Source organism: Trichomycterus rosablanca, chromosome 6 (assembly GCF_030014385.1).
Source record: "Trichomycterus rosablanca isolate fTriRos1 chromosome 6, fTriRos1.hap1, whole genome shotgun sequence".
Lineage (NCBI taxonomy): Eukaryota > Metazoa > Chordata > Actinopteri > Siluriformes > Trichomycteridae > Trichomycterus > Trichomycterus rosablanca.
The window spans coordinates 16,981,315-17,007,001 of NC_085993.1; the positions used below are offsets into that span (position 1 = coordinate 16,981,315).

Below are 25,687 nucleotides of genomic sequence, written 5' to 3' on the forward strand. Positions count from 1 at the left end.
ACTATTACATGTGAGAAGATCCTTCCATGGTTGATAAAAGCTAAAAAGTATAGTAGAGAGTAGAGATCGGTAGTACAATGCCTGACTTGAAAATACAGAAACAGATACGAGGATGGTATTTTTTTATTCCCTAGATAATTTTGTATAATTTAAAACACACATTTTGTAAAGGTCACTGTTTTATTTCTTTATGTATGTAGGTATTTATTGTACTGCAAAAAGAATTGCACTTGCCACTTTGCATCTTGGACAATAGTAAATTTTGTATTAAGGTGAGAGAGAAACGATGTCTCAGTTCTATTGTACGTCTTGGACATGTAGTGAATTGACAATAAAGGAAATCTTGAAATCTCTTGAAATAGTGCCATTGCTGGGAAGTAGGATATGTAAAGCATAGCGAAAACACATGATTCTTGATTAAAGGCAATAATGCTACGGAGGAAGCAAATTTAAATTGTTGCTAAAATTAGAAACACATTTTCAGAATAGATAATAATACTGGTTATAAAAAGTCAAAGTGGTCTGCAGGTAAAGAGAAAGGCCGTAGTGCCATTAATGATGAGGAGGTACAAGATTGGTTCTAGTTTACAGCATGGTGAGCGAGAGGAAACAAGCCAGTAGGTTATATTATGAGTGTGGGCTGCCCGATAACACAGCTGGAAGTTACGTAAGGCTAGTTATTATAAATTACTTTATAATTTTAGAGTGATAAAAGTAAAACTTTTGAGGCAAAGCTCACATGTAAATTAACAACAAAATGGTTTAAAAAGAATACAGTTTGTATTTGTAATAAAAATGTCAGAATCAAGCCCTTGAACCAGCTAAGAAAGCAGTTGATTCTAACTCAGATGAAGACAGCATGTCGTGATACAATAATGAAAGAACCCCAAGAACAACTGTACATGAATAATTTGATATGCTGCTATATAAAGGTGGAGTAAAAAGCCTTACACATCCTGTATCACTATTTCAGTCTCTCTAGCAATTGCTTCTCTAGTACTTATTACAACTGTCATGTACCAGTAAAGGTTAGATAAGTGACATGTCTCCACAACAGTCCCTTGTTGGACCCTTGGTTTTCTGTGTGTGTGTGTGTGTGTGTGTGGCTGTTTGACCTCTAATGAACAGACTGCTAATATCTGTATTTAGGTTTGTGAAAGTCTCTGCGTCATGGTAAAAATTATTTTGCCACGGATTACCTTTATGTTCTGTTCTCCTCTGTACACGCTGTTCCATTTAAACAACCAAGCAACCAATGTTCATTTTAACAAGCGTGCTAGATAAGGACCTGCTGAATAAATGTGACATTTGTATTCATACCTGATGTTTTGAAGTACTGAAACACAATAAATAAAATAAGGTAGACAAATCAAAGTCATTCATTTATTTTAACAAACATTGAAAATTTTCCCATGTTTTTGCAGATGATCATATAGAACTGGTGACAATGTGATCAGCCTTCAAATATAAGGATAGTCCAGACATTGGAAGAAATACACATAAGAAACAAATAAATAGATCATCTGACGACAGTCGATGGTATACTTATACATTAGGTGTGCTTTAATTGTAAGTTGAAGTGTTACACAGGAAAAAGATGATAAAATTCTAAAAATTGTTTTATTTTTCCATTATATGTACAGTTCATCAGCAACCCGTGTCTTCAAAATCCTAAAAAGAAATGGAGACTAAATATCAGATTACAACATAAAATTAAGATAAATATACGTAATTATTATTATTCATATTATTTTAATTATTTTATGACAGGAATTCTCCAGACAAAATAAGAACTGGTGTTTTGTTCTCTCATCCTGCTCTCATCCTGCTACTTCTAATCTGGGACTGGAACAAATGCAGGCAGGAAAGAACAAAAAACAGTTGTGAATGATCTCAAGCGTTACATACAACAGCTGAAGAAGCAGAAATTGTGGCAGATTTTACCCTTTTGTTTAACACTGTCAAACTAACTGGCTAATTAGTGCTTCACAAAGTTACTACATTAGTCAGGTCTGTTTACATTCACTTCATTATCATTATAAAAAATTAACAATGCAGTGTGTTGGCTGCAGGGTTTATTCGGGTAGAACAGACAGTGAATATTTGTGAGCTCCCTAGAGCCTAATGGGGACGGTGCTGAGTCAGGGAAATGTGATTTCTTCTGCCTTGAACACATATGGAGCCACACGAGATTTCATTTAGAGGCAGCAAACATGCAGAACCTTACAGCAGCCGAGGCTGTGTCCAAATTTAGTACTAACCATTTAAGGTTAAAACATGGGGGGCAAGACAGAAGTCAAGTCCTGAATAGATGTCAAGTCAAGACACAAGTCAAGACCTGAATAGATGTAAGGTATATTAGTCTGCTGTGGATGTAGTTTTAAGTACCAAAAAGTGGGATTTCATTTTATATGTGACTAAGAATAGAATGCCATTTGAACCACAGTGCAGTCACTGACCTACATGAAAGTGGCTTTACACCTTATTTCTTGTCAGCATCTGGAACAACCGCCTCTGTTGAGGAAGGAAAAACATTCTATGTTTAAAACGAGATTAGCATACAGATACATTTCAAGTACAACTCACAACACTATTAAGTGCAGAGTGATGACACTGGTAGCAATTGGAACTGGAAGCAGTCTTAAAAGTACTAATATGACCATCAGCATGGATTGAGATGGGTTATATTAATATAAGACTACTCTACCAGAGAGTAAAACTTAATACCAGTCTAGAAATGCCTTGGTTATTTGGGAGTACACCATTCAGAAGTTCTTTCTGAGATGGTGCGAGATTTAAAAACAAGTCAAACATGCATGCTTCAGATTCTATAAACTATACTAAATACTATGGTAGCCAGTGTATTACTTATCCACTAGTATTAGGTTTTAAAAATATGTAAACTGCTTTGGATTAGACTTATTGCAGCATTAAGTATTATAGCTCATATGCAGCTTTTACTTTTTAAAATCAGTTACAGGGTTTTCTTGGATTTTACAGCTTGTTGGTGGGTAACTGTGGAAGATTTCTGAGGGTTCCCCAAACTGATTTTTCTCATAACAACATTTTTAACTTCATATAGTGGTTAAGTAATGGTATCCTCCTATCAGTATTAATAAAGAAAGTATGCTGATTTAATATATAACCTAGTTAATAAGCTTGGATACAGATAGCTACCAAATACACCAATCAGCCATAACATTAAAACCACCTCCTTGTTTCTACACTCACTGTCCATTTTATCAGCTCCACTGACCATATAGAAGCACTTTGTAGTTCTACAATTACTGACTGTAGATCTGTTTCTCTGCATGCTTTGTTAGCCCCCTTTCATGCTGTTCTTCAATGGTCAGGACTCTACAGAGCAGGTATTATCTGGGTGGTGGGACATTCTCAGCACTGCAGTAACACTGACATGGTGGTGGTGTGTTAGTGTGTGTTGTACTCGTATGAGTGGATCAGACACAGTAGCGCTGATGGAGTTTTTAAACACCTTACTGTCACTGCTGGACTGAGAATAGTCCACCAACCAAAACATCCAGTCCTTTGGGCAGCGTCCTGTGACCACTGATGAAGGTCTAGAAGATGACCAACTCAGCAGCAATAGATGAGCGATCGTCTCTGACTTTACATCTACAAGGTGGACCAACTAGGTAGGAGTGTCTAATAGAGTGGACAGTGAGTAGACACAGTGTTTAAAAACTCCAGCAGGGCTGCTGTGTCTGATCCACTCAAACCAGCAACAACACACACTAACACACCACCACCATGTCAGTGTCACTGCAGTGCTGAGAATCATCCACCACCTAAATAATAGCTGCTCTGTGGTGGTCCTGTGGGGGTCCTGACCATTAAAGAACAGGGTGAAGGCAGGCTAACAAAGCATGCAGATAAACAGATGGACTACAGTCAGTAATTGTAGAACTACAAAGTGCTATGTTCTATATGGTAAGTGGAGCTGATAACATGGATAGTGAGTGTAGAAACAAGGAGGTGGTTTTAATGTTATGACTGATCGGTGTGTATTGCTTAATTGACTGCAGTGTCATATTTACAAATAACCATTAAAAAGAGGGTATTTAAAAGGAACTGCTTTGGTGCTGGCAGTTTCAGACACTTACTAACCACTAACCTTGCTAAAACTGTAACAACAAACACATTCCTGTTGCACTGTTCATTAGCACCTGTTAAACTCACAGTTCCTTGGCTGACTTACGTTTGACCTCCAGCTTGCAGGTGACAATAGCCTGTCCATGGTCATTGATGGCTTTGCAGGTGTACACACCACCGTCAAAGTTACCGGGCTTGCGGATCTCCAGAGAGCAAATACCCTGGTTGTTAATCTGCCTGTACTTGGGGTCATCGCCAATGATCATTTGGTTTTTCATCCACTGGATCTTGGGCTGCAGAGAATGGCAGAAGAAATAAAGAAAATAAGTGGCATAGTCGATATTCCTTGTTGAAAATGAAAGCAAAGATGAAGGTAAAACTTCACCCAGAGATTTTTGCTGTGCCCTTTAAAAGCAAATCACTTTGGAATTTTGTAATCTTTGATGACGTGTTAATGAATCGACTAAATTCAAAAGCATTTGACACATTGCCACAAGACTGCTGAGCATCTCTTGTTAACTCACTTTGTGAGATGCCTTTGGTGTTAAGTATAATGACCAGACTACAACAGGCAACAATGCTACTCAACCGGCTCTTGACACTATGTGTATTTATGTTATGTACTCATCCCAAGTACTTGTGGTATCTACAAAGATGAGCTGGTTGCCAGGATCCAGTGGCCACACATAGTCTGGCTTTAAAGGATCAGTAGTGTCACCTGGTGCATTTCAATTAACATTTAAAGCAAATTTACAAAGATTCAGCACATAAAATCTAGCATTGTTATATATAATTATAATATAATTAAGGGTCTGACAAATGCAATAAACATGAGCATGTCATCCAAACTTGGTCACAAAAAACATTGGATGCATAGTGTCTGTGTTATTTATTTGTAAAAGCTGGTCTTTACTGTACTTTTGTGCGATTATATATAACAACATATTAAGAGGTGGACTGGTTAAAGCAAATTATCTACACGCCTTGTGCCCAGTGTAGGATCCACCAGAAAAAAAACTGACTCGCTCAAGTGCTGTCCTCCAACTTTATTTAGGACATTGGACAGATACTGGCTTGAAACTCTGGACTGGACGTATTTCCTAATTCTATCCCTTGACACTTTTTCTACTGAAAATGACTTAGATGTTGACCACAACAACACAGATCTTATATATCCAATAGTATCTTGTTTTTTATTTTTACTTATTTATTTATTTATTTTATTGTTTATGCATTTTTTCCCCTTTTGCTCCTCACTTTATCCAATTGCATTACGCTTCCTCTGTACTGATGTTGATCTCCACCCTGGTTGAGGAGAGCCGCGTCTGACACACACCCCCTCCGACACGTGTGCAGTAGCCTACTACATCTTTTCACCTGCACGAGGCGAGTTCATATGCGGATCAGCCTTGTGTACAGAGAGCCACACCCTGATCAACACATTATTCCTCGACAATCAGTCAGCAGAGGTCGTAATTGCATCACTTATGAGGAATCCCCAAAATGAGGAGTTCAAAATGTCTGCTCTGGTGCGCTAGCGTGTTTTACCGCTGCGCCACCTGAGCACCTTAGTATCTCTTAGTATCTTAGTGTCTCAAAGTATGCCACCATCCTTGTATTTAAAGAGTCAGCTGAGTTACTGTGATGTTGTTGGTATTGGATTAATGTGGTGTATTTTAAAAACGAGATCCGTGAAATTAAGCACATTTCCCGTAAGTTTAGTAGGACCATAGTGGGAACATGTATAATATGTTACAAGAACTCACTATCCACATGTGACCCTAGAAATGTGTTGCACCAACACTATCTGCTATGCCACCCCTTATATAGCCAGACTGATTTTTACTAAAGCAATACTGGTGTAGGATTACATACCCTGGGGAATCCTCTGACAGAGCAGAGCAGCTTGGTGGAGTAGCCCACAGTGGTGCTGCGATCTGACATAGAAGTGGTGAACTTGGGGGCCTCACTGAAGTTATGTTCCTTGTACTCTGGTGGCTTATACTCAATGCCTGAAGGTGAAATATCATAGCAGTGAGATATTATTTTTCTAAAAAATGTCTATACAATAACATGTAGCACTCTAGCAAAGCAGATCTAGCTCTTGGGCAGAACTAACACAGATGCCAATAAAGAATATTGGTTTACCTGTCTTCTGTATTGTGGCACTAGCTTTTGTAATGGTGGCATCGTTGCTGATTCCACATTTATTTTCAGTGAAGACCCTGAAACTGTAAGTATTTCCCATGATCAGATCTGAGATGGTGGCATTCAGCCTGTGATAGTGTTCCAGCACTGTGAACCAGTCCTACGGATACATATATTTATACAATGAATTAATTAAATACTGAAAAAAGAATTGTATTTAATAAAATAAAAAAGGTTCTCACCCCAGTCTTTTTATCAGCCTTCTGGACTGTGTATCCAGTGATAGTTGTGTTTCCGTTATCCCTTGGCTCGGTCCATTCCAAAGCCACATTGAAACCCCAGGAATCCACAATCTTTACAGTTGCTGGTGGACCTGGTAGTTCTGTAACCCGATGCAAATAAAACCATGTTAGAATTTGTATACATGCAGGGGAATTTCTTAGTGGTGCCATAAATTGAATGGACATACAATGGCAATACAATGGCTCTTAGTAGGCAGATGGCCCAGTGGTTCCCTAAAGATAAAGAACAAAAAAACCTGTCTGGAGCAAAAAGGCACCGTGACTCTTGTTAGTGGTGGTGGGGCTTAAAGTGGCAACTTGTTCAATACTGTTGTTCAACAAAGGGTTCAACAATACTCTTGTTACATTTACATTTTCGGCATTTAGAAGACGCTCTTCAGTGGCGTAACGTTAAGCAGGTTACACAGATTCCCAAAATCATTTGCTGTGCACTCACTGTATATTTTGATTACATGTATTCTGATATTTAATTGTCTTTTAGTTATTTTAATATTTTACTTAATGAAAATATTGTTGTGTTTTTACTTCCGTTATCGTGCTGCTCATCCGGCGGGGACGCTACGGGTCTTTTGCTTCATGCCGTGGTGGAGGTGTGGGAATAAAGGCACACAACTAGGTAGAGTTCACTTTAACTGTTTAGTCAGGACTTCAGTGAGCGTTACAAAACTTTAGACTGCCTAGCTCCAGCACACGAACTACCTATTGGGCTCAATGCTGGGGCCACACGACGAGTCTCACATACAAAACTAACTGCATGTATAAACCGGGTGCTAAATTCTGTATAAATTCTGATTGGCTGAGTTGAATGTCACCCACATATCGCCGCTACAATATTGTAATATAATAATAACAACCTGGCAGGTGCAGCCAATGGGGGGCAGTGTGGTGGGGGGTTGAGTTCACGTCGTGGAGGATTTTTCACCTGCACGAGTCGAGTTCATACACTTGACGGGCACTGTGTACAGAGGGCCACAACCCCATCAGCATTATTCCTCAGCCCTGTGCAGGGGCCGCAGTCACACCAGTTATGAGGACCTATGATCCGACTTTCTTACCCTCTAACCCTGAACAACAGCCAATCTTTGTCCATGCTGCCGCCCAGCCCAGTCGGAAAGGCAGAGCTGAGATTCGATACGATGTATTCGAAACCCCAACTCTGGTGAGCTAGCGTACTTTACCGCTGCGCCACCTGAGCGGCTGTAAGTATTTAATAAATGTGTTGGACATGGCCTTTGTTTTTTCAGCTTTTATCATACATTCATATAGACAAAATGTAAAAAAAAATTGAACTGACACATTTAAACATTTTCTCTGCGATCAGACTGGGTTAACGTGTTTTTATATTGTCTTACTTTTTTAAGAACTGCTTCTAGTCATTTTGGTGGTTTTAAACCTGAGTCATGACATTTTGTGATGTTATCTAACTCAAACTCTATTGCTTACCGATAATCTGCAGAGTCAGCTGGGCTTTGTCTTCAAAGCTGTCCACTTTCACACACATCTCATAGACACCGGAGTCAGCTCTTTCGGAGGCACGGATAAAAAAGATGCTGTCCTTGTCACTGTTGCGGATGTTTACTTTCTTGGTGTCGATGGGCTCTCCGTCCTTTGTCCAGCTGATTGCAGGCTGGGGTTTGCCCTGTAAAAAGACATCAAATAAGCCCAGAATTTATTTTTCAGTGGTGCATCATTTAAAGGAGAAATTGTCTTGTTATTTGAATTGAAGTTTAAAGGTAAAGCTCACGTACACTGAAGGGGATGACAAGATTGATCTTTTGTCCAACTTTTACCACATAACGCTGCCTCAGGAAGCGTGGCAGGCGGATCTTGGGACGATCTATGAGTTAGAAGAAGGAAAGTAATGTTTGAATTATTTATTTAGCACTAGCCATTTAATATCAGGGTTGGAAGGATTGGTGGAAATACAGCCTATTCAAGCTGCCAGCTCATGACAATACATTACACTCTCAGTCACACCTAGGGGCCAATTAGAATTGCCGATTTACCTAGTGGCATGTTTTTGGGATGCAAAAGAAAAACAAAACTCACTCAAACATTATCTAAAGTGTTAATGCTGTGTAATTAATAATAATTAATTGTTTAATTATAAAAGTGTCAAAGAATTTTCTGATACTTTTTTTTTTTTTTTTTTGCAAGCAAAATGTACAAATTGTCAAAAGAAGAATGAATAGAATGCCTTTCTTTGTCATATATACATCTACATGTGTACAGTACAGTGGAATTCTTTGCATATCGCAGCTTGCTTGGAAGCTGAGGTCAGAGCGCAGGGTCAGCCATTGTATGGCGCCCCTGTAGCCGAGGGGTTTAGGGGCCTTGCTCAAGGGCCCAACAGTGGCAGCATGATAGAGCTAAGATTCAAAGCCTCAATCATTTAGGCTACCACTGTAGTGTGATTGTGTGTGATGTTAAATGACAAAATAAGCACTGTCACAGAAAATAGAGCTGGTCCAGCACTTTAGGACAAAATTGTTTGCCTGATACTGGTGCTGTATATTAGATAAGGGACATCCTTTACAATTCCTGGTCAGCATAGGAGTGGCTGCATGTTATTTTGGGCAAAGGTAAAAGACAAAATACTTGGAGAAAACTCACACTAACATAAAAACCCCTCTTCACAGACAGTGACCACAAGCATGGAACAAACCCAGATACCCAGTACCCATATTGTTGTTAGGCACCTTGTCGATCCTCTGCAGCTTTTAGTTATCTGGTAATAATTATGAATGCGACATTCTTTGTGTAGCTGAAACCTTTAGGTAAGTCAGTACCTCAACTTTACTTAAGTGGGTCACCTTTAGAGTTATAGTTAGATTGCTAACCTTTACAGGTCCTATGAACTTTAAAAGTTAGCTGGCTAAAATCCAATCTGATCCTCATGCTGACCTATTTTATATGTTGAGGAAATTTATATGGGAGAAAAATAATACCTAAAAAAACCCTGCAATACTGCTTCATAAAAAATAAAATTTATAATACTCCTGATTATAAAAAATATTATTGTGCATTGATGTAATTGCTATTCTCTAGCATGGTAGTTGCTAGGCTGTCTTGCCACTTGCGTCTATCATCAAAGCTTCAAAAAGGTTTGTATGGTGTGAACTTAAATTGGCAACTTTGGCAACCGCAGGAGGCAATGTTTAAAAACAGTTGTAATTATACATACATAATTTAATTAACAACATACCACCTAACCTTGGATACCATGAGAGTCAGACTTAGCTAAGTCGACTTTACTGACAGCTTTTTTTCATGGCTTGTCATTCTTTAAATATCCTCTCAGGAGGAGCTCTCCTATTTCCCCTTTGCACTTAGAGTGCCAGCAAGACCTCCCGTACAGTACGTGTAAAAGATTTTGTGCTTATTTTGCTGCCATAATTGAGTTAAGTGGTATTATATGAATAAATTTAAATACCATTAATAATTATATAATTAAGCAAATCTTAAAACAAATCTAGGTTACATAATTTCATGGGGTGTTTAAGCATTATGTAGTGACACACTGACTTTGCATGAATCAAACTATGTCTTTGATAATCCATTGCATGTTTCTAAGTAAACACTGGAAGATGAATCTGGAACATGCAAAGCACTTTTAGATACCCTGAGATGCCACTCATCCCTCTCTAGAGTGTGAGAATACATGGGAATGTCTCCCACCCACAGCACATGGACCCTCCACATTTGTCACCATCACTCTTGGTTAAAGAAGCTTGACACTCGTCCAGAATGCATTCTGTCCTAGTCATGTAAAACCAAGCAAGCATAAACCTTGTTAATAAAATGTAATTTCAGCAATTTTTATAAGATTTGTCAACAGAAATTCTGTCCTTTTTTAAGAAGCCAATTTATATTTTGCTGACCCCCGCAGTGCCCTTAGTACTAGTAATGTACCAACTCACTGTCTGTACTTCCCTACCCCCAACAACCCACTGACTAACTGGGTAGCCTGGATTCATATTACATTCCAACCAGGCTCACCCTTCCATCCTACATGCATGTTTTCTTTCTTTAGGTCCAGCATTTAATCCCATACACAAGCAAGCTTAGACCAACTGTATGCTGGTCATTTCCATGGCGGAAATGTTCTGCACTTGAAAAAAATATAAATGACCTAATACTTTTTGTGCACATTATATCTAAATGATATAGGCTTGGCTTTTTGTTTACAGTGTTTGTCAAACAGTTTATAAGACAACACAGTCAGTAGGCTGATGTCAGCTGTGCCAACTAGATTCACCACATTCACCACATTCAGCTAAAATTTTTCATTTTTTCCCCAGTTTGACCACAGACAGAGGGCAAGCCCACAGCTCTCAGGATACCCTAGATGCACAGTGATTGATTTATGATTTTTGCAAAGGCTATTTCTATGGTACAGGAACAGTCCTAGCCACAGCTAAGATCCTGTTGCAGAACATTTATGCACCTCAACTGGCAGAACACCAGAACTTACCGACAACTTCTCTGATCAGGACAACATCAGGTAAAGTTGCGGGGTTGCTTCGGCCACCAGCGTTCACAGCCACAACCCTGATGTTGAGACGGTCTCCTGTAGTCTGGTTCTTAATGACATATCGGCAGGATTTAGTCAGCTCCTCATTCACAGCCTTCCAATCACCAGCTATATAAATAACAGATGGAAAACATTTTACATGTAGCAGATGCTATCATCCAAGCGACTTACAATTGTGACTGAATACAGTTCGAGCAATTGGGGATTAAGGGTCTTGCTCAGGAGCTTGAACTGGTGGCGGTGGGGCTTGAACTGGCAACCTTCTGATTACTAGTCCATCAACCCTTACCACTGAGTTACCTTACCTTATGACATGCTGTTTAAAAAAAGGGTCAAAACATACAACCTAAACATAACATCACCAAAGGTGATATAAAAACCAAGGTCCTCAGTATTACGTGGCACCCACACCAATTACCAAAACCGATTGTGGCACCACTGTGCTCACCCTAAATCAACTGGTAACAAACAGAAACCATCTTTGCCACAATTAACCATGCCTAAGCTAAGGAAGTTTGACAGGGTTAATCATAGGTGTGAGAAGGGGACTGGAGCTTCCACTAGAACTGCCATAACCCTTACAGCCCCTCTAAGACTTGAGCAAGTTGTGAGTGAGACTGGAAATACAACCTAATGACATGGATAAGGAGAAAAAATAAAAACATTATTTATATTAAATAGTGTACTAAATTCTACACAGAACATATAGTGCAGTCCTTATCATACACTGTATTAGCTAAGATAATTTAGTATCTCCAATTAACCTGAGGACATGTCTTTGGACTGTAGGAGGAAACTGGAGCACCTGGAGGAAACCCACGTAGACAAGAAGAGAACATACAAACTCCACACAGAAAGGACCCAGCCCGCTCCACCTGGGAATCGAATCCAGGAACTTCTTGCCATGAGGCGACAATGCTACCCACTGAACCACCATGCCACCCTCAGCCTCTCAAACATTTCTTATTAATTGAATTTGCATAAATACCTTTTCCATTTTCATGTATTGATTAAATATATATTGAAGAAATGTATTATTTAAACAGAAGATTGGCCAATAAAGGACAGATGTCTGAGAGTGAGTTGATTCCACAATCCACACCTTGCTGCTTATTGGATAATTCACAGAGGGCACAGCGGGACTCTGTATGTGAAACAGCTCTCTTTGATAGGATCTTACTAAGTACAATTAACCATAACAGTATTAACAAACAGTTAACAGTATTGCTAAGTAATAGGTTAAAAATCATAAACATTTCAGAATAATCCTATATTAGAAATATATATGGTAAATTGGTCTAGGTTTTGCAATGTCACATGACTTTAAACAACTTTCAGAAGTTTATATGAAATCTGAAATGCATTAAAAAGTCATTTTTGGATTTTGAAGCCAAGTTGGATTTGGTGTGAAGAGTATACATGTATCTTTAGGATGTTATTGTATTTGACCTCTGTAGGAACGCTAGTGAATAACATTAACCATAGTACCATTGTAACCATAAACCATTTTTAAACAGAAGTTCAACCTGAATATAACCTGTTTTGGCTTCTAAGGTGGCACTCTATGTGCAGACAGGGTTCCTTGAGACCTTGAGTGCTAGAAATGCCTCACTCCTTATAGGGCAAGAAGATAGGTGTGAGTATAAATCTACTTGTGACATTTTGGGGACAGGTGCAACTGAGAAGTCTGACCAACCAGCAAACCTGTTTTAAATGATCAGCATTAACTACAGTATAGTGGTGTTTCAGAGTTCAGATAAAAACCATATTCAACTATTTTCTATTAGAAAGAAAAACATTTATTTTGGTTTTCATTGTGAGACATTGGGTAATTGGTTTCTAAGAACCTACAGAGACTTACTTCCTTCTTTGCTGCATTCCACAGTGTATCCATCCAAGCCAGCAAGCCCAATGGTGGCAGGAGGGCTCCACGTGATAGTGACTGAAGTATCGTTGACATCTTCCACAACCAGTTCCTGTGGCTCACTGGTGGGCTCTAAGAAATCCACAAGCCAAAATTGCAAACTTACTCTTCAACAACTATTTTAGCTACATAAAACATGCCCAGCAGTGATGCACAGGGGCTTACCTGCAGGAGGAGGGGGTGTAGGAGCTTTGACCTCCTCAACAGGTGGAACTTCAGCAGGAGGATGTGACAAAAAGTAGATAGACAAAAGTAAGCTTTAGTTTGTGTAATGGTACACGGAATACTAAGCATGATTTAAAAGACACCTAAAAGTCTGCATCATGTCAAAAAGCATTAGCAGTTTTAATTTAGAACAGTGAATACATAAATGACAATATTATACAATTACTTCTTTATGTGACTAAATTCAATTTAAATAACAATTTAAATTTAAATGTCTCTATAATTCAACTCTATTTATATTACTACAATTACCCATTACAAGGCAAAAAATATATATATATTTTGTGCTAAGCTTAAACTCTAAAAATGCAAGAATGTAACATTTTATTAAAATTTTTTTTTTTTTTTTTTTATAAAAAATTTAAACATTTAATCAAATCCATGAAGCACAGTTAATGGCACACTGTACGTTTAGTACTTTGTGCAACCTTCCTTTGCAAACATAATAGTAGTAGGTACCCTTCTCAATACAAAAATATCTAGATCATCCAAGCTAAACTGCCTAAACTGCCCACACCCCACTTGTGACAATACTGTATATTGGATTTACCTTGACAACTATTACATCCTGTGCTTATAGAACCATTTTTGTGTGGCTATGGACACATGCTTTGAATTATTGTCCTACTGGAAGATCTAACCACAATGCAGTATATGCTTCTCGCCTGCAGCTGATGGGTCAGATTATTATTAAAATCTTCTGGTATTTCATGTTGTCCATGTTGCCATATTCATGATGCCAGCGTTTCCCAAAAAGCTGCATATTCTACTATCTTCTGCAAATCCGAAGTTCTCTTTTAGGCAAGTTAAGTACAGAATGTTTTAAACTTAGGAGTTTCAGGCATGTGGCTATTTTTAGGCATTACTGAAATAATGAAGATAAATAGATCTGAACTTGAATATACATGTATTTCCTAAACCTGTGTTGTTAAATGATAATTTGGTCTTTCTGTCTTATTTGTAAACCCCAGTGAAACATATAGTTATTGATGATTCAATTTAAAGTGAACTTAATAAGCCTAAGATAAAATAATGGGAACAAACTGTTTTTATTGAAACTTTAGGGTGTACCAGTAGTTGTAACACATTTTTTGTCTGTAGAATTCACCAAGTGTGTCAATAATTTTGAAGCTGATTGTGTAACTGGTCCCATATGTCCAGAGTGCAACCACTAGTTAATTGATGTGTACAATCAGATGGGTCTGAGGACAGAAACTGTGAGAAAAGTTATGCAACTGTAACTTCTAATGCAGTCAATGTGATCTTTAAACTAAGCTTAAAGAACAACTGTATGTGCATACCATGTAATTTACAAAGAAATACCCAGTCTGTTGAACAATCTGGCATAAAACCGTAACTGGTCATCTTCTGACACAGTGCTAAGATAGTGCTTTACCATCAGCGGGAGCCTCTCCTTCAGCGGGAGCAGTGCCTTCCTGGGCAGGAGCAGCAGCAGCTGATGTTAAACATAAAAGCGTCAATAAAAAGGATAAAGCACAGCCATGTTTCAAAATCCTGGCAGCATTAATAAAACCATTATTTGCAAAGGATATAATTTGTTAGAGACTTAAATACCCCTAATGTGCATAGCAGGTGTAGCATAGCCCCAGGCCCTGTTTCCCAATAGACAGTCCATATAGGCTGCCCACATGCCTGGGCTATGTGGTCAAAATGCTCAGCATTTGATAGACCTGACAATGGTTGCTTAGGAATTTAGGTCAGCAAATTAAAATCCCGGAATTGCAAAAAAAAAAAAAAAAAACTTTTCGAGCAAGGCTTTGGTTTGGTATGCTGGCTTCCAAATAAATGAATGTAAATACAATATATACAATAAAATGTACTACTTTGAATATGAATAGCTTTGTTTAAAAATGCTGAGTTTTGCAAACAAATATAGTGCAAAAAATGCAATGCTTAAGCAAGGCCTTAACAAGACTATAAAAAGAAAAACTCAGCAAGCAAATTGCCAGCTGCTGTTAGTGCTGTATATGTTGCTTATTTGCAAAATGGATAAAGTAATACTGATTGTCATAGTGATTAGGGAATCTAGTTTTTGTCCTCAGCTGTTGTGTAAATGCATAATGAATGAGAAACACGTTACTCTGATTGTAAGATTGTATGTTACTCTACAATCTTACAAGCTCAGTTGAACCCACATAGTTATGGACTGTTTTAAATCTGGAGCTAAGCTGTTCCAAAGAAGAGGGTGAGTATTTTTGGCACAGGCACTTGAGAAGAACTAGAGACTCTGCAGCTCTAATCAGGGTTTAGGTTTACCCTTAGGCTTCACAGACACATTGGTACAGATAAATCCCCAGTGCCAAATTAACGGCTACTGAGCGGAATTAACACCTCCGAGGTTTCATTTCAATCCAGCTGGACATAACGTAAAAGTACATTCAAAACTGTAGACTTTTTTGTTTTGAGCCAAGTGTATTAATACATTTAAAAAATGACTAAAATGTCACTCAGGAGATCAGTCTAACACAGTATCCACTATGCCTGGGTGCTCAAGTGCTCTGAAAACACAATTGGTCATATCTGAGGGAGGAAAGGCTAAAAAGAGATTCACCTCTTTGATGCTGCAACAGTGACTCCTACTGTCTGGTTGAGGCATGCAGGAGGAAGCATGTGCAAGCCCTACTAGTTTCTTTTAAACTGTAACCTTAACTATAACCTAACTAAAATTTACCAGAGTGACTTGTAACAGCACAAACACACTTTAAAACCAGGGTTTCTCAACCATGGGACATATGTGGGATAAGAAGTAAAGTCCAAATTCTAAACTTTAAAAAGCTGATGGGCCATACATGGCTACTGATGGTTACAAACTGAAATAAAGAAGAAATGTAAATGAAGAAGAAAGTAGTTTTTGCTTTGCACTTAACGTTTAATTTCATGTGGTGGTATTTATGCAGTTCTGCAGCAGGCTTGCATAGAAATCAAGTTACTACAACTTAAACTAAATGTATAACCAACAAATCCTAAAAATTGTACTTGGTATCAATCTGTAACAAAACTAACCATTCATGTTTCATGTGTTTAAAAACGTTTATTGTTCTGTACACGTTTAGTTTAATCTAATTGGTTGAACATTTAGTTCCAACTAATGGCTGCACTAGATCTAACTAACTAAAGTTAATTAATAATACAAAAATAAGATCCACTGTCAAAACCTTGAAAAGGCGAATTATCAGCTGTTAGCAATAAAAATGCCAGTAGGAAATTCTGAATGAAATGTCATGCTGGAGAAAGACTACACAGTACTGTATGAAATACTGTTACCACTATAGTAATTCAGTCTTTGAGTGGTTATTGTATTTTTTATTATTTGACTTGTAGAGTTTGAACAAATTAGGATTTAAAAAGCAAATAAAACGTTTTACTGGCTATTTAAATCATTAGTCCAGCCGCTAAATAAACATATTAACAAACATTTTACCAAACACTAGACTTTTTTATGACTTTATTTGAACGTGTTTTAAGTTGCATCTTCCTAGATAAAACTAATACTACAGTATTCTGATTATTAAGTCTGAACATTTGTTCCAACTCCCAGCCAAGTGAAACTGAGTCCTAAAACAGCCGACTGTAATGTTGGTGAAGTCAGCTGTTTCTGTACCAGCTGTGGTCCAGGCTTTCAATCCTCAGTGTGACTAACGCCATGGCATAAATTCCTGTCTGTAATTCTTCAAAGCAGAGTAAAAATAGCAAAATGGGATTCTTGTTTTATAAAGGACTGTTAATGCTACTGTGGAGGGTTGGAATAGAAGAGTAAAACAGGTGTGGATCATTAAACTTGATGTTTATTTTAAGCTAAAGCCACATTTTAAACAAAGTGTTTTGAGGTCAGCAGTGTCAGTGATGTGTTAACTTGTACTGTCTGTTTATTTCTTGGCTAATTAGTGCTTCACAAAGTTACTACCTCAGTTACTACTGGTAGTCAGTTATTAGAACTGACAATGTTAATCACTTTTTATCAGAACTACTTAGAATAAATGGCTGCTGATTTTACAATGTTTAATAACAGAAGTCAGCAGATATTAAAACTAGTTGGAACAAATAGAAGTCAGTTAGGAAACATTCAATTAAGAATGTTAGATGGTTATGTATGGCAGCTAACATAACATTGTTTGGAATAAATGAAAGTAAACTGCAAAGCAGTTTGGAATACATGGTACAGAGTTCCTGTAGAAAATGTCTGTGATAAATGTGGGTGAGTTCTTGAAGAAAATGATAAATGTGGTTGAGTTCCTGTAGATAATGTCTGGGATTAATTGGGGTGAGTTTCTGTAGAAAATGTCTGTTATATATTGGAGGGAATTCCTGTACAAATGTGTGGAAGAAATGAGAGCAAATTCCTGGAGAAAATATTTATAGCAAATTGAATTTATTTGCTACAGAAAATGTCTGGAATGAATGAAAGTTGATAGTAAAATGTTTATAATAAATGTTAGTTGGGAACGTTTCAGAGCCCAGGTGAGTTGAGGTACCTTCCTTGGGCTCCTCAGCTGGAGGAGCCTCGGGTGCCGGAGCGGGTTCAGCTGGAGGTGCGGGCTCGGCGGGTGGAGCCTCGGGTGCAGGTTCGGGTACGGGAGGCGGTGCTGGCTCCTCCTTTTTCACCGCCTTGACTCCTTTTTTAATAGGTGCTGGCTTGGCCGGCATGGTGTTCCACAGGAAGAAAGATCCGCTAAGTAAGTGACAGCTTCGACTGCGTCCTTGAAATGGAACAGCCACGGTTTATATAGCGCAGATTGGCTCCGCCCACCTTCTCGGCTATAATGTAAATGAGGGCGCGTGCGGGGATCTCGCGGCACTTAAATGGAGCCTCGAGAGGCCACGCGAGCTAAAGGGTAGAGTCAAGTAATCGCTCACTTATTCCTAATGAGTCAACATGACAACACTAAACCAATATAAAGCTATGATTATTGTTTACACGCAAGTAAACACTTTTTACTGTGGTGGCAATGTTAGAACATCTACCTTATACCACACAAAAGTGGAAAACCATGAAAACCAAAAACTAGTGATTAACCTTCTTTAGAGCTCTGCTAACCTACCAGTCTGCCCCAGTGTGACTCCTAATTTCTATTTTTTTTTTAAATTGAATATAGGCTAGCACTTTAGTAAACACGTTTTAATAATTAATTTACTCTTTTTATTTCACTGTTATTAACCACTGTATTGGTCATGGAAACACTAGCACAACTGGGGGCCATTTAGATACTTCACAGACAGTGACAAGAGGTGAGAATTGAACCCATGTTTTTAGGGCTTAAATTGCTGTGTGGTAGCCACACTTAACAGCTGTGCCTCTGTTACCATGTTTAAGTACCTTTTTTAAAGTGCGTCAGAGGTCTTTAACCAAAATTGTTTTACTAATTAGCTAAATTGTTTCACTAAATAATTTAATTTACTAATTAATTTAATAGTTTTACTGTTGATTTGTCGATTTGCAGATAAACAGCACATCCTTTCATGAGCTTAATGGAGACTTAAAAGAACAAACAAATTAAAATGTTTAAAAGGTTTAGGGTGTTTTCTCACACTGTCAACAATCTAATCATGGAGATGCACAGTTCTAGAGAAGGGTGCACAAGCTTCTAAAAGACACTAATCATAAGCCAGAAGTTAGCTCAGTCCATCATAAAAAAATTTAAATAATATTAAATTCTGAATGTTCCTTCTAAACTAAATTCAAAAAAACTGTAAGTTCATGATGATCCCAGATACCACTTTAGATTGCAAAAGTTGGTGGCTGCAACTGATGCCAATGTTTATAGATTAACCATGTCTGAGATGTTACACAAACGTTTTTTTTTTTTTTTTTTTTATAAAAGGGTTAAGACACCTCAACAAAGTAGCAAAAAGTCATGACAGAATGTAACTTGAATTTAATGTGTGACATAAATGTAATAATTTAGGTAATAGTATTTCCACTATCGAATATGAAAGTGGTTGCATTGTGTTATCAAAACGCTTTTTAGCAGCAGGGACTGAAGATTGATGAGCATAGATTATATATATATAAACCCGCTCCCCTTATCCACAAGGCTAAAACTGGCACAGACAGTTAAAAGGCATGCAGAAACAAAGCACACTGCCAAAGCAGCAAGTGTATGGTTTAAAATAAAGTATGCTGAAATATTAATGTCCTTGTGTGTTCCAAATTTGCCATCCTACCTCATTTAACCTCAAACTTGCAGTATAAACACACACACACTCCCACACACTTCTCCCCCACCATGGGCAATTTAGTGTAATGAATCCACCTAGGTTTAAATTCCCCAAAATTATACTGGGAAAAACAGACTCAGGGATAATATAGTATTTCTTCAGTATAGAAGTAAAAACCCACTACTACCTTTGAAAACAATGCCACTTAAAATGCCACTTAAATGTAAGTTAAAACCCCCATATGTTAATAAAAAACATCACAAAACAAAACAAGATTAAAGAATACGATGTGGTTTTATTATGGCAGATGTATAATGTTGGATTGGTGGTTATGCAGAAACCTCTGGAAGCATGCCAGATCCCTACAGATTTACAGGGCCACTCGAAACATGAAGAGCATTATTTTTTTCTCCTCTTACAAACCACATTTTTCTCTACCAGTTTTCTTACCCTAAACGATTGCTGTCGCAAATGACTTGCCTATTTACAATGTATACAATTATGACATTTTGTACAAAAAAAGAAAGAAAAGAAAATCAAATGATTCAAATGATTATCTGGGGAAAATTACAGGAGGGTAATATTCTACTAAAACAGCCGACAACTAGGTAGCCATTTTCCGTTTCACACCAGGGTGATATACAGTGTATCACAAAAGTAAGTACACCCCTCACATTTCTGCAAATATTTTATTATATCTTTTCATGGGACAACACTATAGACATGAAACTTGGATATAACTTAGAGTAGTCAGTGTACAGCTTGTATAGCAGTGTAGATTTACTGTCTTCTGAAAATAACTCAACACACAGCCATTAATGTCTAAATAGCTGCAACATAAGTGAGTACACCCCACAGTGAACATGTCCAAATTGTGCCCAAATGTGTCGTCGTCCCTCCCTGGTGTCATGTGTCAAGGTCCCAGGTGTAAATGGGGAGCAGGGCTGTTAAATTTGGTGTTTTGGGTACAATTCTCTCCAATTCTCTCATACTGGCCACTGGATATTCAACATGGCACCTCATGGCAAAGAACTCTCTGAGGATGTGAGAAATAGAATTGTTGCTCTCCACAAAGATGGCCTGGGCTATAAGAAGATTGCTAACACCCTGAAACTGAGCTACAGCATGGTGGCCAAGGTCATACAGCGGTTTTCCAGGACAGGTTCCACTCGGAACAGGCTTCGCCAGGGTCGACCAAAAAAGTCGAGTCCACGTGTTCGGTGTCATATCCAGAGGTTGGCTTTAAAAAATAGACACATGAGTGCTGCCAGCATTGCTGCAGAGGTTGAAGACGTGGGAGGTCAGCCTGTCAGTGCTCAGACCATACGCCGCACACTGCATCAACTCGGTCTGCATGGTCGTCATCCCAGAAGGAAGCTGACGCACAAGAAAGCCCGCAAACAGTTTGCTGAAGACAAGCAGTCCAAGAACATGGATTACTGGAATGCCCTGTGGTCTGACGAGACCAAGATAAACTTGTTTGGCTCAGATGGTGTCCAGCATGTGTGGCGGCGCCCTGGTGAGAAGTACAGAGACAACTGTATCTTGCCTACAGTCAAGCATGGTGGTGGTAGCATCATGGTCTTGGGCTGCATGAGTGTTGCTGGCACTGGGGAGCTGCAGTTCATTGAGGGAAACATGAATTCCAACATGTACTGTGACATTCTGAAACAGAGCATGATCCCCTCCCTTCGAAAACTGGGCCTCATGGCAGTTTTCCAACAGGATAACGACCCCAAACACAACCTCCAAGATGACAACTGCCTTGCTGAGGAAGCTGAAGGTAAAGGTGATGGACTAAACCCAATTGAGCACCTGTGGCGCATCCTCAAGTGGAAGGTGGAGGAGTTCAAGGTGTCTAACATCCACCAGCTCCGTGATGTCATCATGGAGGAGTGGAAGAGGATTCCAGTAGCAACCTGTGCAGCTCTGGTGAATTCCATGCCCAGGAGGGTTAAGGCAGTGCTGGATAATAATGGTGGTCACACAAAATATTGACACTTTGGGCACAATTTGGACATGTTCACTGTGGGGTGTACTCACTTATGTTGCAGCTATTTAGACATTAATGGCTGTGTGTTGAGTTATTTTCAGAAGACAGTAAATCTACACTGCTATACAAGTTGTACACTGACTACTCTAAGTTATATCCAAGTTTTAGTTCTATAGTGTTGTCCCATGAAAAGATATAATAAAATATTTGCAGAAATGTGAGAGGTGTACTCACTTTTGTGATACACTGTACATGCTTATACAATACTTGAAAATCCATTGTACATTTATTGCACATTGCAAGTTACATATACCATGTTATATATTGATAGTGTACATTTTGAAATGTCAGTCAATAACAATCATTGCTTGGGACTATTCAACAACTTATGACCATGGGCTAGTATCACAGCCTGTTGTTCAACATTTTATCTTCACTTCATGGAATGTACTAATAAACAATATTATTATTATATATATATATATATATATATATAAAATGCATAAATCAAATATTACTTTGGCCAACACAATAAAATTTACATTTGTTAAAGTAGGGAAAATTTAAGATATTCACTAATGTACCCATGGGGCATCTGATCACTCTAACGCAGTGAGATAATGTGTCAGGTAGTATAGTTTATATTGTAGTTTAGCTTCTATATACTGCAGTTTAAAACATTCAAGACATCAAACAGCTCAAACACAAAAAGTAGTATCACCAATCATAACCTCTCTCAAGTCACAGCCACTCAAATAGAAAAGTAAGTTGTTGAAGAGTCCTGTTAAGACAGCACAACACAACACAGCCATCACAAAAAATACAGGCACATAAACCAGAGATGTGATGCAGACAGAGCACAATGGCTTCTGTTACCAACACCCTACTTCACAGAGGGGTTATGGAGCAATTATCGCTACATAGTCGGATATTGGAACTATAAACACCTTTTTTTTTTTAATTGCTTTAAAGCAAGACAAACTATTTGGGAGGAAAAGATACTCAAGTCATTTTTGCATCTTTTTTTAATTTTATAAGGAATTACCAACAATACTGTCAAGCTATAAAAGCCAATCAATCCTTATTACATTTGTGACAATGGTTAGCAAATGGGATGTAAAATCCTCTCTTCATTTATTAAAGAATCCTACTAAGTGTTCCTGGCAAATAAAGCCATTAAGACACTGTCATGAATTTTACGGAATGTACTTATATGGAAATCTCACACAGCAAATAAAATAGCAGCAAAATGCAACTTACATACATTTTATTGTATTCGATTTTGACTTTCGTATATTCCTATATAACCCTACATGACACTGTTAAGACCCTTTTTTCCTTCTCTGTCATGAATTATTTACATTAATGAATAATGACAACATGGAATGTCGGAAACAAAAAAAAAAAGTCATTGGAATGACTGCAAGTTTTAGAACTGACTCGGTTCATTCTACTTTGCCTGTAAACATGAGCATATTGATATGCTTTATATTTTCTGGTAAAGTTAAGGGAAATTACTGGTCCACTACTGCTTACGCTGACCAACTGCACAAATCTTTAAGTTGAAGCAATACAGTCTTACACAAGCCTATTAAAACACCAAATCCTATGTTTACTAGTACAGCCAATACAGTACCTATACTGATCTGATCTAAGTTATGCAAAATATAAGTCATGTTTCTGTGGATACATTCATGGCACACAGTGGACCAGTGGATCAGATAGGAAATTGTCATATAAGACCCAAAATTAAACCACCATTATATGTATTAGACCAAGATATCCAACGTTTTCTGTACAGTATAGTGTCAGATCAACTGATAAAACAGCAGATGACTTCAACATTAATATTATAACCAGAAGAATACTGTTGTAATACCTATTTCCTCAGTATAAGGTAAAGAAACATAGGTTTTGACTGTAACTATGGATGTAGATGATGTAGGAGGATGTAGGATTGTAGGACGTGCTAATGACTATTAGAAGTAGAAAGAAGAGCATAATTAGGCATTGTGATAAGTTGAGATTGTTAGCTACTTCATGAAGATGCTCTATGAGACTGTAAGGCTATTGTATGTTAATAAAGCACCTATACTGTTAATAAGATTGCATGGGTGAAGTAGTCCTTTTCCTATAGGGGGTTGTGTTGATAGCACCAAATAAATCAAATAAATCTTGGAGTTGACTTTTCTACAGCTCATGGACTTTTCCAGCTCTGGACACACTTCCATGGGGCAGTTTCTCTCTGAATAAAGCCACACTGTTTGAACACTATTTGGTTATAGTTTAAGGAATTTGCACCATTGACGTAGAGTGCAGCAGTGTTAAACAGAGTTGGATGCCTGAGATTACTAACCCCCTGAGCTGAGATTAGTTTAGCCAAATAATATCTACCGACACTACTATTATATAAAAGAACACTTTACAGAAACTAAATGTTTGTAAGAGAACTTATGGCAATAGTGTTGAAGTGTTAAAACGTGTATGAAAGCATTCTACTCTTAACTATGTGTGGAACAAGTGCTGACGTCGACTCCCCAGAATTACCAAAGATAAAGCAACTTGGGTACTGAAATAAACACTGCCCTCTACAGGGAACAGAAAATCACACAATGCAGTACTCCATAAGGCATCTTCAAAAGATAATCTGCCTGCAAACAAGATGACTGTACTCTGAATATGAAAGAGCAGGAAAGTAACATGCAGTGTAACTTTTCAACAGTGTATACCCAGGAATATCACTGCTGCATGTGGCATGACTGTAGATGGCACTCAATCACATGTGCAGGAGGATGTAATTTTCATGCTAGCATTAGTAATGAGTACATTTCTTTGAGATGTATTGTGGGCAGCAGTGGAACAGTAGGAGATCCAAAAAAGAAAACCTACACATTAACTATGCTGTAAACTGTATAGTGTATAACCTCAGCAGATACAAGCATTACTTCATTTCCTTTATAACAAAGGTATCTAATTGCTTGTGAGTAATTGTATCTACTGGTTCAAGACACTTATGTTTACATGATTCTTGCAATGGAAATACATTAGCATATAAACAGGAATAGAAATACAAAATGAGATGAGCGAAAAAAAGGTCTGTTATGTTCTGTTCAATGCATCTTAAATAAAATGATTTTAAAGAGTCTGTGTTATGACCTCTGGGTATTTGGAGAACTGATAAGAAGAAACTGATGAAGGCTCAGTATAATGTTCATAGTGTGGGCAGTTTGGGGTCAGTCTCTTTCTCTGGTGATTCAATATAATTGGCTGCTTCCTGCAGTTTTAACAGCATAGCCATCTGTAACAGGAAACAATAGAGGGAAGAAAAACAGCACAATTGTGTTAGTTCTTAATTCTTTTAGCTAAACAAGACAGTTATAATATGGGTCAAGAACAAATCAAAATGTAAAAGTCATTAGAATAAGAACACTACAAAATAAATGCATCTAATGCAGGGGTGCCCACACTTTTATGGCTTGAGATCTACTATTTCTGCTGACAGGTCATTGCAATCTACTTTTTAAATAGGTTGGCCTTAACATTTTTCAAAAAAGCTTTGTAGCTTTTTTAAAATGCGCTTCAGTTGCCTATATTAATATTCAGCATTACAGGGCAAGTGACTCAAAAATCACACAAACTTATTCTGATGATTTGTACTGAATGGTGTCAGCCAGATTTATGTAGTCTGGACAATAGCTGCTGATGCCAATTCTCAAGCAGACTTCCAAGTGTTCATCAGTAAGGGTGGACCCATATTTAGACTTAATTATTTTTATGTGGGAAAAGGCTGATTCACACATCCAAGTTGATCCAAATATGTGGCCCATTTTCTTATGTTTGGATATTTTTCCTCAGCCAGCAAGTTCCAAAATTGTCCAGCAGAGGCTCTTGACTTCATATGAATGCCAGTTTGTAGGGTTAAAATTTATCCATCAGCTTCTTCCACGTCTTTGCAGTGGTCTTGCCCAAATCAAACCATTTTTTATTTCTTTGAGCTCGGTTGCGCACTCATCTTCACAAGCGGTGCAGGTTACAAATGGAAAAATGCAACTTGCTACTGATGAATGAAAACTTTCTAGATTAGCTGTGCTTTAGGTGGGCTGAGACGTAGCTATGGTAACAAACCGCAAATTAAATAAACAGTGGCCACATTTCAATCACATTGACCTGTGAAACATGTTAATCACGTTGACCTGTTTGAATGAGGCGCGATCTACCAGTGTGCACTGTGCAATCAACTGGTAGATTGTGATAGACGTATTGGGCACCCCTGA

At 38.0% G+C, this 25,687-nt stretch overlaps 2 protein-coding genes across 6 annotated transcripts in view; both read right to left on the reverse strand.

The window, feature by feature from the left end:
• Window positions 1–1,369: 1,369 nt before the first annotated feature.
• Window positions 1,370–17,946, reverse strand: mybphb (myosin binding protein Hb). 2 transcript variants are annotated; one of them, XM_062996676.1, is made up of 12 exons: window positions 17,737–17,946; window positions 13,184–13,231; window positions 12,956–13,090; window positions 11,035–11,202; window positions 8,309–8,397; window positions 8,004–8,199; window positions 6,501–6,640; window positions 6,259–6,418; window positions 5,986–6,122; window positions 4,217–4,403; window positions 2,464–2,514; window positions 1,370–1,671 (listed from the first exon to the last, which is right to left on the reverse strand). In XM_062996676.1, the coding sequence occupies exons 1-11, from the start codon at window positions 17,906–17,908 to the stop codon at window positions 2,483–2,485; spliced, it is 1,464 nt and encodes a 487-aa protein (XP_062852746.1). In that variant the 5' UTR covers window positions 17,909–17,946; the 3' UTR covers window positions 1,370–1,671; window positions 2,464–2,482. The 2 variants fall into 2 exon arrangements, with proteins under 2 accessions (XP_062852746.1, XP_062852744.1); XM_062996674.1 differs by having other exon boundaries at window positions 2,460–2,514.
• Window positions 17,947–22,433: 4,487 nt separating this feature from the next.
• The window catches only part of nav1b (neuron navigator 1b), a 142,499-nt gene continuing 139,245 nt past the window's right edge, over window positions 22,434–25,687 (reverse strand). For all 4 annotated transcript variants that reach the window (XM_062997501.1, XM_062997504.1, XM_062997503.1 and 1 more), the window contains one exon: window positions 22,434–24,711. In XM_062997501.1, the coding sequence (XP_062853571.1) occupies window positions 24,625–24,711 (87 nt within the window). In that variant the 3' untranslated portion in view covers window positions 22,434–24,624. The remainder of the gene's footprint in view (window positions 24,712–25,687) is intronic.